Genomic DNA, 12,047 nt, shown 5'->3' on the forward strand with positions numbered 1-12,047 from the left:
GGTTTTGTCTCAAAGTTTGAAGGAACAATTGCTATGAATTAAGGATGTTTTCATTCCTGCTACCTGCTTTTTTTGTTTATTTATGCAGATGGTAGTAGTACGTCTCTAGTGCGTGATGCGGGCACACTGGTTCAGCAGGAGTATTCCTGCATGTAGCAGACAGCTATCAGCCCCCTCTTGTCCTCTAAATATGCCATTTAAATTCTTTGTTTGAATTAAATTATGGAGTTCATGGAAAAAAAAAAAAAAAAAAGAAAGAAAAAAAAAAAGTGCTGAGATGGGGAGCAGCTCACTGTCCAGATTGTTACAGACATCTCAGCAGAGACATCCTGAGCACACACCATTTGCTGATAAACTAGAAAGGTGTCTAATTCCTAGTACCTCGTGGCAGTAAATGGCACAGTGTTGGGATCTGGCCAGTTCCTGTGAAAACACTGGCTGCTGTCTCCCAGCTCGACTTGGCTCTGTTCATTGGCTGAGAAACTGTCTTTTTTAGATATTATCATCATAAAGCTGCAGAATAAAGGATCTTGACAAAGTGAACTGTTTGCAGTCAGCTTTAGAAGGTGGAGCTGCACGTGTAAGCAATGATAATTCCACTGATTGTTAACTGTATGGAAATGGGTCCTGCTCATTGACGAAGTGAAGTCTTATGAGTCATAATGTGCACATTGATCATTTCTGCAGTGTAATTAACTGTCAGCACTGATGAAGCAAATATTTCCCTACTGGCTTCACATCTATTTATCCAAGACAGTTTCAGCAGCACTAGCCCTTGCCTTTACAAAAAAAAAAAAAGTAGTGACGAGATAGTTTGCACGCATGCAGGAGGGTTGCTTAAAGACGGGAGCTGTGAGTTGTTACACCTAGAGCAGCCCAGAGGCTCCACCCAAGGTGCAGGAGGGTAAAGAGGACAGTGTCTTGGCATTGTTCACTGGAATTGTCTCTGACAGCCAAGATGTTCAAAGGGTTTCTTTATCCTCTGGTATGCAAGAAACCCAGATAAGATATTTAAGAGGAGTTACTCCTTATCTTCATGAACATATTGGGATAAAGCCTGCACACATCCATTCACACAATCTAATACAAGTCCATGTCTTTCATTTGTGCATCAGTGGTACTATAATAAGAAACTGCAGATTCTGTTTCATTCTGAATATCTCAGAGTCTTGCTGCTCAGATGTGGTAAGTACAAACATTGCATAACTGTCCTGAAATCTGCTTAACTCAGTGGAGCAATCCATTGTTACATCCGCTGTCAGCTACTTTAATTATACTGTAAATATTGGACACTGAGCTGAAAATAATTAACTTTTGTGGTGGATGTTAAATAAAGTACAGAATACAAATGATATCAGGGGGAACAGTCTGCATAGTAAAGTTTCTTTCTGCAGAATAAATAATTGCCATTTCTAAGAAAAGGGTTTGTTTTCAGCTTATCCACCTCCAGCAAGAGCCACAGTATGAATACACACCAAATCACAATATGATCTCTTCAAACAAAGTCTATTAACAGGAATGAGAAAATGAATTCTGAAAATTGTTTACCCACCATCCTCAGGAGGTGGTTTGCAGTGTGTTGGTACAACGATGCTAATGTCTTTTTCAATAAAGTCACCTGGAGTGTCCTGGTTTACCAGCGTCTGGGGATTAATATCCTGCAATTATTTGAAGTCAGACTTGGAAAATCTATAGAAATAAAGTTCAACATAAGGAACAATTAAATGATGTAAATATAAATAGTAGTGTATGTTGTGGTTTTCCAGTAACACAGTAGTACCAGTGTGAATGGGCTTGTGCAGAGCAGGGTCAGCCCATGGTAGAGCTGTACTTGGGAAATCACTGGAAGAAAAATTGGGACTTGTTATTCCAAGGGAAAGAGCATGTACAATAGACGGACAGGCTGTGTACCTAGGCTAATGTGGTATGCATATACTACTCATGTATGTTAGGTAGGCTGGGAATACTACGCAGTAGTCACTACATTATATATTATGTGAGTGCTTGTTTCTGTCCTCTTTGCTGTTCAGACTAGAGATTAAATGCCAGTTTTATTTTAATTTAACTATGATCATTTATGTAATCAGCCCATAATTTATGAGATGTCTCTCCTATGGAGAAGTTGGATATTTTAATCTTTAAATCGAATAATCCACTGACTTATTAAAAGACTACAGTATTTATACTTCCTGGAAGACCCAATTTTTCTGCCAGCTCAATGAGACAGAAGTCAGCTGCATTCTGAGTTATGTGCTTCTCCGAAGAAAGGGAAGGGATAGAAGTGTGGCAGGGGGAACCACCAAAAGGGAACCTGGAAGTCACTCCTTATGAAAAAGAGTAGTCGAAGTGAGAGAATGAAGATGGAAAATGAATGGCCATCAGTTCAGCCGACCTGGGTGCATGCTGATGGGCATGGAAGACGATGAGCTATGCAGGTCTGGGATGGGTGTTTGGACCATGGGAGTTGGGCTCTTCTGCAGGTACTGCGGGATGGCAGCAGATCACACAGAGGCTGAGGCCACACAAACTCCTGGAGGTCCCTGCACAGGCTCCAACAGGCTCGGTGGCTGTGAAAGAAGTGTGTGCTATGGAACTGGAGCACAGAAGTGGCCAGGTCACAATTGCTCACCCTTTCAGACTTGGGAGTGTATCTGTTAGCCAGAACTGAGAAGCTGGGGCATCTTTCTGTTTCATTTCCAGCAGCTGTTGTTCAACCTACAGGTCTTTTAAGCTGGTAAAGAAGATTGGAGGATTTTCAGTGAAAAAGCACAGTTTTATTTGTATTTGAAATAGATGTCTTCCTCTGAGGCAGAATGTACCTGCTGTGTATGCTGTGGTGGATACGCTGGGATTATATCTGAGTCGAACAGTGAAATTTATGAGATTCTGCTTTTTGGATCCTGTTGCGATGGCAACCTGGCACAAGATGAAGCACAGAGCCCTGCTGCATGCGGGCACCTGCTTGGCGTGGGTCTGCACAGCTCAGAGTGACACAGACTCGGTGACCTGCTGCAGGCATGGCCTGGTGCTGCTGAGGAGTTAATGAGCAGCAAAAAAAGTCTGTCCTGGGCATTTTTCTTCCCTTCTGATCTTGGAAGAATAGTAGATCTTTCTGACCTGTGAAGTGGGCTATTCACGGCACAGGCTGACTTCACCAGGCTTTTCCAGGAGTAAGTTGGTCAACGTCTGTTAGCACAGAGGAGTTTGGGCATTGAAGATTTGGGTACAAGATGTAACAGCTTCCTCTGCCGTTACTCACTTTGAGACTATCTCCCTCATGTACTAAGATACAGACCTGCCAGAAAAGTGGTCTAGTTGTTCTGGCTAGTTCCTTTGTCAAAATATCGTCAGCAAAAAAGCACGTCAGAGCAGATCAGTTTTGCCTGCAGTCACTGCAGGAACTGTGTGTCTTTCTAGGATTTTGTGTTCGGTGACTCAAGTAGCTCCATCTGCACCTGTATTAATGATGTGTTCCACAGACAAACCTTGAAAAGCCATTCAGATGTATTTTTGCTATGACAACATGCAATCAGTTCTATGGCCCTGGCTGCCATAACTTGCAAGGACAGGTGAATGTCCAGTGGGTAAGACTTGTTTTGATCTTTTGCTGTATTAACTTTAATTGTGTCTAAAATACAGTCTCACCACCGGTGATTCTTCCACCAGGATCATAAAGGTTCCATGGTAATGAGGATTAGACTTTGATGAGGAGATGTGGTTGTGCCCTTGGCTGGTGTTAACTCAATGTGAAGCACTGTTTAAGTAGCTCCATTCATCCAAAGCCACTTGTAGGTACTGAGATGTGCAGTCATAATGCTCGTTCACGTTCAGGCTCTTCAAATAAAACTGCTGGTTGATGAGTGCCTGTAATCTGAAAACAATGCGATGGAGTGATAATTCATGGAGGCAGTAATATTTGGTCATACAGTGGAGCAGGAATTTTGCTCATTCCCTTACAGCTAAGTTGTGTGCAATTATTTAAAAGCAACATCTCAATCTTGTATATGGCGAAGGTGTAAAATTGTCTTGACCTATTTTCATTTGCAAAGATTTGTCTCAAATGTTTCTGTAATTCACGTGCCTAAATAGACAACGTGTATTGAAGATTAAGCAAGTAGGTGACTTTACTATGTCAGGAATAGAACACAAAGCACAAACCGCACCTGCTAGATCACTGCTGAAAACGTGGAAGGCAGTGGGGCAGAGGGGATAGAGGGATGGCAGTAATTGCCCTTTTATAAATGAAAATATCAACATGTCAAGCCAATGTAAATTCAATATTTCACTTACATTTGCAAAATAGTAGAGTTTCAGTTTGGTAGAAATTATCATAGAAATTGGTAATTTGATTAATCAAATTTTGTAAGGACCACATTTGTTCCTAGGACAAGACTAATTCAATTAATCATGCTTTCTGTACACAGCACACTGCAATGGACAATATCTGTATTTGTGGCATAAATCCTATTCCAAACTAGCTTCAGAAAACAAACAAACAAAACATTCCAATGTCTGTAGCATGCACTCTGTTTCAATTTATTGTATTTTTTCAGTTCAAGAAATATTTGGAGCAGAATCATTATGACATGAGGAAACAACTATTTCCTGTTCATAAAGCAAGCTCTATCTGCCTAATTTCCCTTTATTCTCCCAGGGCTGCCAAATGCACTGTACATATCCTCGCTGCTTTTAATCACAGTTGTTTCCAGTCGTGGTCAAAAGACAAACCTCTGATGTGATATAAGAGGTTTGCTTTGACCTGACTCTGTAAGTTGTAATAATTGCTTCTTTGCAGCTTCCTGACTTTCGGGCCTAACGGGTTGCGTTACCCACAGGCAGGTAGCCATATCCAGACCTTAATGGGATCGCAAAGCCTGCAGCACCGGAGCCGCGAGCAGCAGTACGAAGGAAACATGAACAAGGTGACCATCCAACAGTTTCAGCCACCACTGCCTATCCAGATCCCCTCCTCGCAGAGCTCCCGAGCACCTCAGACGGGGCGGTGTCTCATCCAGACCAAGGGGCAGAGAAGTACGGACGCCTATCAGGAGCAGGTAGGAAAGTGTGAGCATAAGCTAACACTGACAAAAGCTTCATTTTTTTTCCCTCTCGTGCATAGCAGTAAGAGGGAGCCTGTGGCAGTAAGGGCAGATGTGCCACACCGTGTGAGGCACACAGGGGGGGGTGAGCAGCTCTGTCCTTCCCAGCACCAGGCTCTGACACCATTCTTGCTTGGCTTGACCAAGCAACACAGCCTGGCACCGAGGTTTCTGACCCATCACTGAGTCATGCTGAATTTCTACCAATTCCCCCATAACCTAGCTCAGAGCTAACAGTACAGCATATTTGGCAAGGTGCTGATCTGCTCAGCTTTGTACAGGCTGCAGCAGCCAAGCACCCAGAAAGGCCAGCGGCAGCTCCACTCCCCGAGCCGCACGTAGCGGGTGCTGACAAGCTTCTGCACTAAGTGGTCCTATCCCTGTTAAATTTGGCCTTAATGGTTTCAACAACTGTATGAGGCACCTGACTTTAAGAGTAAGGCTCCAAATCATTAGTAAACCTTTCTCTTGGGTAAAACATTGGGCAATCCATGTAAGGAGCAGCCTGTATTAAGTCTGTGAGTATACCACTGAGATTTGGAAACAATTGCTTGCGTGGCTTGTGGTACGTGTTCAGACTGGCTCAATGAGTAGTCATTAAGCTGCACTGAAGTCATTTTCATCTTATATTAAGTTAGCCAATGCCATTTAAATTCACCCTGACTAAAAGATAAGATTCAGCATTTTTTTTTGTAGTAAGGCACTTCACTTGCAAAACCCATTGGTGCTCAGAGCTACTGGGGCCCTGGCCCTAGAACTGGCAATGATTTGAAGATCTTCAGGTTACTTACTGCTTGCGTTTGTCACCTGCATAGCACCCAGGGGTGCTGCCTGTGCGACACCTTCTGGAACAACACAAGTGCACAAGAAGTCTATGTACGGGCAGATTCCCTTCTCACTGGCATACATTTACCCAAAGTTCAAGTGAGAGCGAAAAATTTGGCCAACATAAACTGTCTTTTCAAGAGTCCCTTTTTTCTCTCCTTGAAAATAAATTTTTTATATATGCAAAAATAGACACAGTGCTGTGAATACTATAGTACCGCTGCATCATGTTAAAACAATTAGAATACTTTCATTTTGTAACAGCATTCTGCTGGCTTTTACTGTGTTGTGCTAAACAGCTTTTGAGAGGGTCAGGTCAGCTCAGTAATGGTAAACGGGACTGTATGAGAAGAAGATGCCACTGTTTAGATAGCCGTTAGTGTTGGCATTGACTTATCTTGCCGTATCTTTTTAACCTAGTTTTGTGTGAGAATAGAGAAGAATCCTGGCCTTGGTTTTAGTATCAGTGGTGGAATAAGTGGACAAGGCAATCCATTCAAACCTTCTGATAAGGTAAGTAATAAATTGCTCACTAAATAGGCTTTATTTTAGAGTGCCATATAGAGGAAACATAGATACCATGAATGACATTTCTATGCACTTCTGTTGTGATAAATGAAAGAAGTTTTCCCATGCCTGGCATTTTTCTGTTCAGGCAGCAGTGTTTGCTTTCTTTCTTTTGTGTTTAATGAAGACAAGAGAATCAAACCAGAAGTCACATGGGTGTCGGGCTTACAGCCCATGTGTAAGATAATTTTTCAGACTGTTTTCTCGAGTACCATCTCTTTCACTTTTTTTCTTTCAAGACTCGGTATAGGCCCTGATTAAATTGTCACTGGAGTCATTAGAGGGAATGCTAAAACAGCACTGTCTTCACTGGATAACTGAAATACCAGGGTCTATAGGAGGGTGTCAAATAAAATAGGCCTGGCCCACAAACTGGTCTGGAGATAAGCAGTGACGGCTTACAAACACCTTGACAAGCAATCTCCTAGTTTGTAATGTTAATTAAAAAAATAACCATTATGGTACATGATGGCCAGGGACATTCAGTATTCATTCTGGGAATTACACATTTAAGAGGATGATAAATCTCTTTAGTCAGTGGAAGGATGACTAATAAGAATACAACATCTGGTGATTATCAGCTATACAGTGCTTTAGGATTAGAAAACTCTTTCTTAGACCTGTGAGTTCATCTGTCCTGTGCAATAAAACTGACAGGAGTTTGTTGGAAAATGAAGACTATGGGTACCTCTAAGTTAAATGTATTATTATAGTTTATATTGTTTGATAATATTGGATTCAGTTTCAGGAGGCAGTCATAATTTACAAAAACACTGAGAATGTTTGGCAAATGATGAAAATAATAATGAATCTTCATCTTGTATTATAAATTTGAGATCTGCATGCAAATTAAAAAAAATAATTTACCCACCACTCTCAAACTACAAGAGATTCTAATAGGAAAAGTAAAATGCTCTTTAAAATACCAGTCTAACACAATCTTACTTTTTTTCAGTTTTATCATCAATAATCCCTGTTTTGAACCTAAAGTATAGTTTACCGTAATGTACGTGCCATCAGGTATTTTAACAGTTAGCCCTTAAAACGTGCTCATTTTTGGTGTCCTTTTTTGAGACTGCAGACTGGTATTACACTTTATAACATCGTGTCCCTTTTTCAGTTTGATGTATGATGTTAGAATTAAGCTATACTTCTGTTGTCTATCATTTGCCTGGAATTATTAAGAGGAATCTCTGTCCAACTATGAATGTGCCTACATGGGTAACACGTTCAGTGCAGTAATAGCTGTAGATAGACTTAATTTTACTAGTAATAGAAATGCAAAATTGTGTGTAAGGTACTGACGAGGTGGTTATATTGAAAGAATTAACAGTTAAAGTTTTATGTTATTACACTGAACCCTTGCTTCCCATACCGTTAAATCAGATTTACCATGTTTGGCATGTCACAGAAGCAGTAGGAGGGTGACTTTGTCTCTCATCATACATGCCAGTCATTCGTGATGGTTTTAAGTCATGCACGTGGCACTGCTCTGTCTGCAAGATGAAGTCTGCAGGGATGGCAGCAAGCCCTCCTCTGCGCGGTGATGTGTCCCTGCCATGACGTGCTGACGGTGCTGTGAAAAGAGGGAAGGACAGGAAAAGCAGTAAAAAGCACAGAAGCAGTCATTTTGAATGGCAGACTTAAGTCACACATTAATGGTGTGTGGATGAAATGTAAGCATGATAAAATTCCATTCCTCTGCTCTGCAGAAGCTCAGCTTTCTGTGAGGTGAATAGAAATACTGGGCAGTACCTTGCTCTGGAAGGCTATAAAATCCCTCAAACTCATGATTTGCATGATGATAACGAGCAGGGAATTCCCCTGGTGTCTATGTGAGCAATGTAAGTGGCTAAAATGTGGCCTGTGCCCAGCTCTCCAGGCTGCTTATAGGAGCTCGCCGTCAGCAGTAGGGTGAGGACAGCAGAGAGGGTGAGACCATGGGTGCAGATGTGCAGGACTGCATGAGCTGTATGGGTAACATTTCTAATGTGTTCATCATCCAGGAACTCAATCTTTGGTTTGGGGGTTTATTAACATATTTTACAGAAATTTGAAATCCAAATCTAAAATATTCTTCATTATTTAATGATTTATCCCTTTTCAAAGTCATTTCTTCCTCAGACAATGGATTAAGAGAAGTTGCTACAGACCATTGCTCCATTTTAATTAACCTCCTGATAATCCTTTTACTCTTGTCTATGCCCAAAAACTATTCCAATTGCACATTATTTTGTGAAGCAGAATCTCAATTTCCAATGACCCACAATTACGTTTGTATTTGGCGGTAACTGGCTGAAGGTCACAGAGAGCTGCTGCAAGTCACTGCCATTGTTTGGTTACCTACAAATTAAAAAAGGAGTTTAGAGTTTAGAGCATTGTCAGAGTATACAGATCCCCCAGAGCAGCAGTTAGGGAGACACCTGTATTTTGGGAACTAGTTCGTGGTGATAGCATCCTAACCTCTGTTACTTCTGACTTATAGGGTATCTTTGTTACTAGGGTTCAGCCTGACGGACCAGCATCCAGCCTGCTCCAGCCTGGCGACAAGATCCTCCAGGTATGGCTGGACTTGACTGCTTTGTAACTGAAGTGATATAAAGCCAATCTTTGCATCTTACAGTAACACTATTTTCAGTACAACTACAGTTTTTGGTGTTATGGCACTTGATTTATAATAGAGTGTTGTATTGTTGTCAGTACTCTTGAAAGCTGGTCTCGGAAGGAACAAAGCTGTTTGAAAACCAAATGAGTATGTGGGAAAGAGGCACTGGGGTGTGCTGGCTGACAAACCCCTAACCACTAGCTGGGAGCTGAATTAAACACAGAGAGCACATTAGGAACAGAGGGAGCATCACACAGCCAGGAGCCAGGCTGGCCTTTGTTTTGCTTGGCAGATTCTGCTCCCTCCCCAGGGATGCTGGATAAAGCACATTCATGCCAGCACCAGCTTTCTGAGAGGACATGGCACTGCAGAAAAGGGCTAATGATCACAGCCTGTCACAGGAAAAATCCAGGTAACAATTTAAACTTGAAAATACAAATGTTCCTTACATCATACCCAGCTTTTCAACATTAATAGTGCAAGATGCCGCAGGGAGGAAGGAGCTTTGCAAGCAGTTTCTCTAGCAGCAGGATATGACAAAGTAAGGTGTGTTTCTAGTTTTCACCTTTGCAGCTGATGTGATCCTGGTGTAAGGAGCAAAGTAGTCACACCCTGGGAGGGATTTGTGGTTGGCATTGTTTTTGCCTCTCCTTTGCTTCCTCATTTTTGAATGTGCCTGCATGAAAAGCAGCCCTTCTGCTGGGTTCTGCACAACTTACAGAGAAACCTCAGCCTTTTGTTTTCTTTTACATTTCTGAAGCAAATATTTTCTGTATTCAAATGTACTTTTTTAAACAGAGGTCTCAGGTTTTAGAATAAAGGCAGGCTGTTACCTAAAATACCTTTCCAAAATTCCTCATTTGCAGAAAATGGTGGTTGTTGACACAGGAAAAATGTATTCTGCCATGTCCTGCAAGGTCGTTTGTTTGCTTTTAAGCCCAGAAAATGTATTACCACTGGCAGCAAATAGTATTACTTTTGACAAAATGAAGAGTCATTGGAGTTGTCTGAAGGGTTTATAACAGTTTTTAAAGCCATTTGGCCTGATCAAGGGTTAGAGGTTAACTGTGTTGTCATCACCTTATGAAGAAAATCAGCACACCAAGGACATGGTCAGGCATCTTTGGGAGCCTTCCTTCTTCTCCCCTCCTGCTTCCCTCTCCCCTTCGCTGCCCCAGCCCCTCCTGTCTGGGCACTGCAAAACATCTGACATCTCTGTAACATCAGCTCTAACATCTGCAATTAATTGTTAGTATGTTCAAAAGCAGTGAAAAAAAGAAATTGATATGCTAAATGAACTACAGGCAGTGGGGACATTCTTGACGGGTTCTGTGAGGGCTGTGTGGGAGCAGTTCTGAGAGGTGCATGCACCTGTCAGCTCTTTTGAGCTGTTTCTTTTATGGCTTTTGTTATGCCCAAGATTTTTTCCTGCTGTCATTAGCATGGGGCACCTAGCAGGCCCCTGCTTTAGCATTCAACCACCCTCACAGGGAAAACATTGCTCCTTACATCCAGGTGGGTTTTCAGCTTCTGTTCCTAACATAGGAGCATTTGCCTGTACTGACGTAATCATGTATAAGCTACTGCTGCATTTTTTCAGGTAGCAGATTTCCCTCTCCTAGCTCTTTTCATCACTGATCTGATGGCGTTCGTTTGACTTGGTGCTCTCGGTCATTCTTGTAGGACCACAGATCAGTCTCAGCAGTTTCTCGTTTGTCACTGTCAGCACGTCATTTTAAATTCTCCAGCAGGAACATTTTCCTTTTACTTGCAATTCCTTTATGCAACCATAATACCTATTACCAGGTATTGATTTATATTGTGGCAAATAAAGGAAAGCCATTAATCTTGTGAAAGAATTAACAGGGGAAAAAAACATAGGTGTGAAAGGATGAAGGATATTTGACTTCTCCAATACAAGCAATGCCTTTAGCTAACAGTATCCAGTTCCCAAGGTTCTGTGAACCTAAATGTGTTAACACTCACTGGCATCACTCGATGCCCAGGAGCTGCTTTCACTGCTGCTTGCACGCGACCTCTTCAGGGCACTCCGTGACTGCCTGCTGCCATCGCCTGAGGCAGGAAGGCTTCACTAACCTACTCGTAAATGCTAGTTAAAATGTTAAAGAGTTTAAATGTATATCTTGTCACAGCACAGTAAGCTTATAGCATTACCCTAAGCTAGAGACCTGGCTCCTCTCTCCCAGTGACCATCTTGGTCCGGCTGTGCTTGCACCCTGGGCACGGGTCAGTGACGGGGCGTCTGCTGGGGGCCCTGTAGGGAAGGGGAGCCCAGGGGCAGCCCAGCAGTCACCCTGCCTTGTGTGGGGTCAGCAGCACAGCCACGGCAGTCCTGGGGTGTAACCTTGTCCCAAATTGTGAAGCTGTTGTGGGTGGCTCACTGGCAGGTGTGTGCAGCGAGCGCTGTCTTTGTTCGGTGCCTGGTGAAGGCCAAGCCTTGCTCTGTTTGTGGAGGTTCTACTTATCGATCCCATGCAGTAAGCTGTTGATAATTAGGTTAAAGTTTGACGATTTGAAATAGCATTTTAACAGCCAGTTACAGAAAGATTTAATTAGCACTAAAGTAGAGCAGTTTGTTCAGTAATTTTTCACTCCCTATACATGCAGTGTCTGAGACCAAGGCTGTGCTGCTGCTGGCTCCTTTGGGCTCCAGAGTGTAGGAAACCCTTACATCGCAGAGTTCTGGATTCTTGGGAAAATATGCTGAATATTGTAGAGTCAGAGAGAAACTTTGGCTGGAAGGGAGCCCCTGAGGTCACCTGGTCCCTCTCCTGCTGGAAGCTGCACTAATTCCCCGAGGGTGCCGAATCTCTCCGGTGCAGGAAGAGGGAAACGTGTTCTCTCAGCGGTACCATTCGAACTCCTGCTTTCAGGAAAACACCATATGACTGTTGTTTATTTTAGGCTTGTTTTTCATTTCCATATATCCC

General features: G+C 42.5%; 1 protein-coding gene across 10 annotated transcripts in view; it reads left to right on the forward strand.

The window, feature by feature from the left end:
• Positions 1-12,047, forward strand: part of LRRC7 (leucine rich repeat containing 7) — a 175,963-nt gene that overhangs the window by 155,518 nt on the left and 8,398 nt on the right. For 9 of the 10 annotated variants that reach the window (XM_084527464.1, XM_084527460.1, XM_084527469.1 and 6 more), the window contains 3 exons: positions 4,836-5,054; positions 6,345-6,437; positions 8,977-9,051. In XM_084527464.1, the coding sequence (XP_084383590.1) occupies positions 4,836-5,054; positions 6,345-6,437; positions 8,977-9,051 (387 nt within the window). The remainder of the gene's footprint in view (positions 1-4,835; positions 5,055-6,344; positions 6,438-8,976; positions 9,052-12,047) is intronic. The other variant, XM_084527472.1, reaches the window with a different exon arrangement.

The sequence above is a fragment of the Aythya ferina genome (genome assembly GCF_964211825.1).
Source record: "Aythya ferina genome assembly, chromosome: 8".
Lineage (NCBI taxonomy): Eukaryota > Metazoa > Chordata > Aves > Anseriformes > Anatidae > Aythya > Aythya ferina.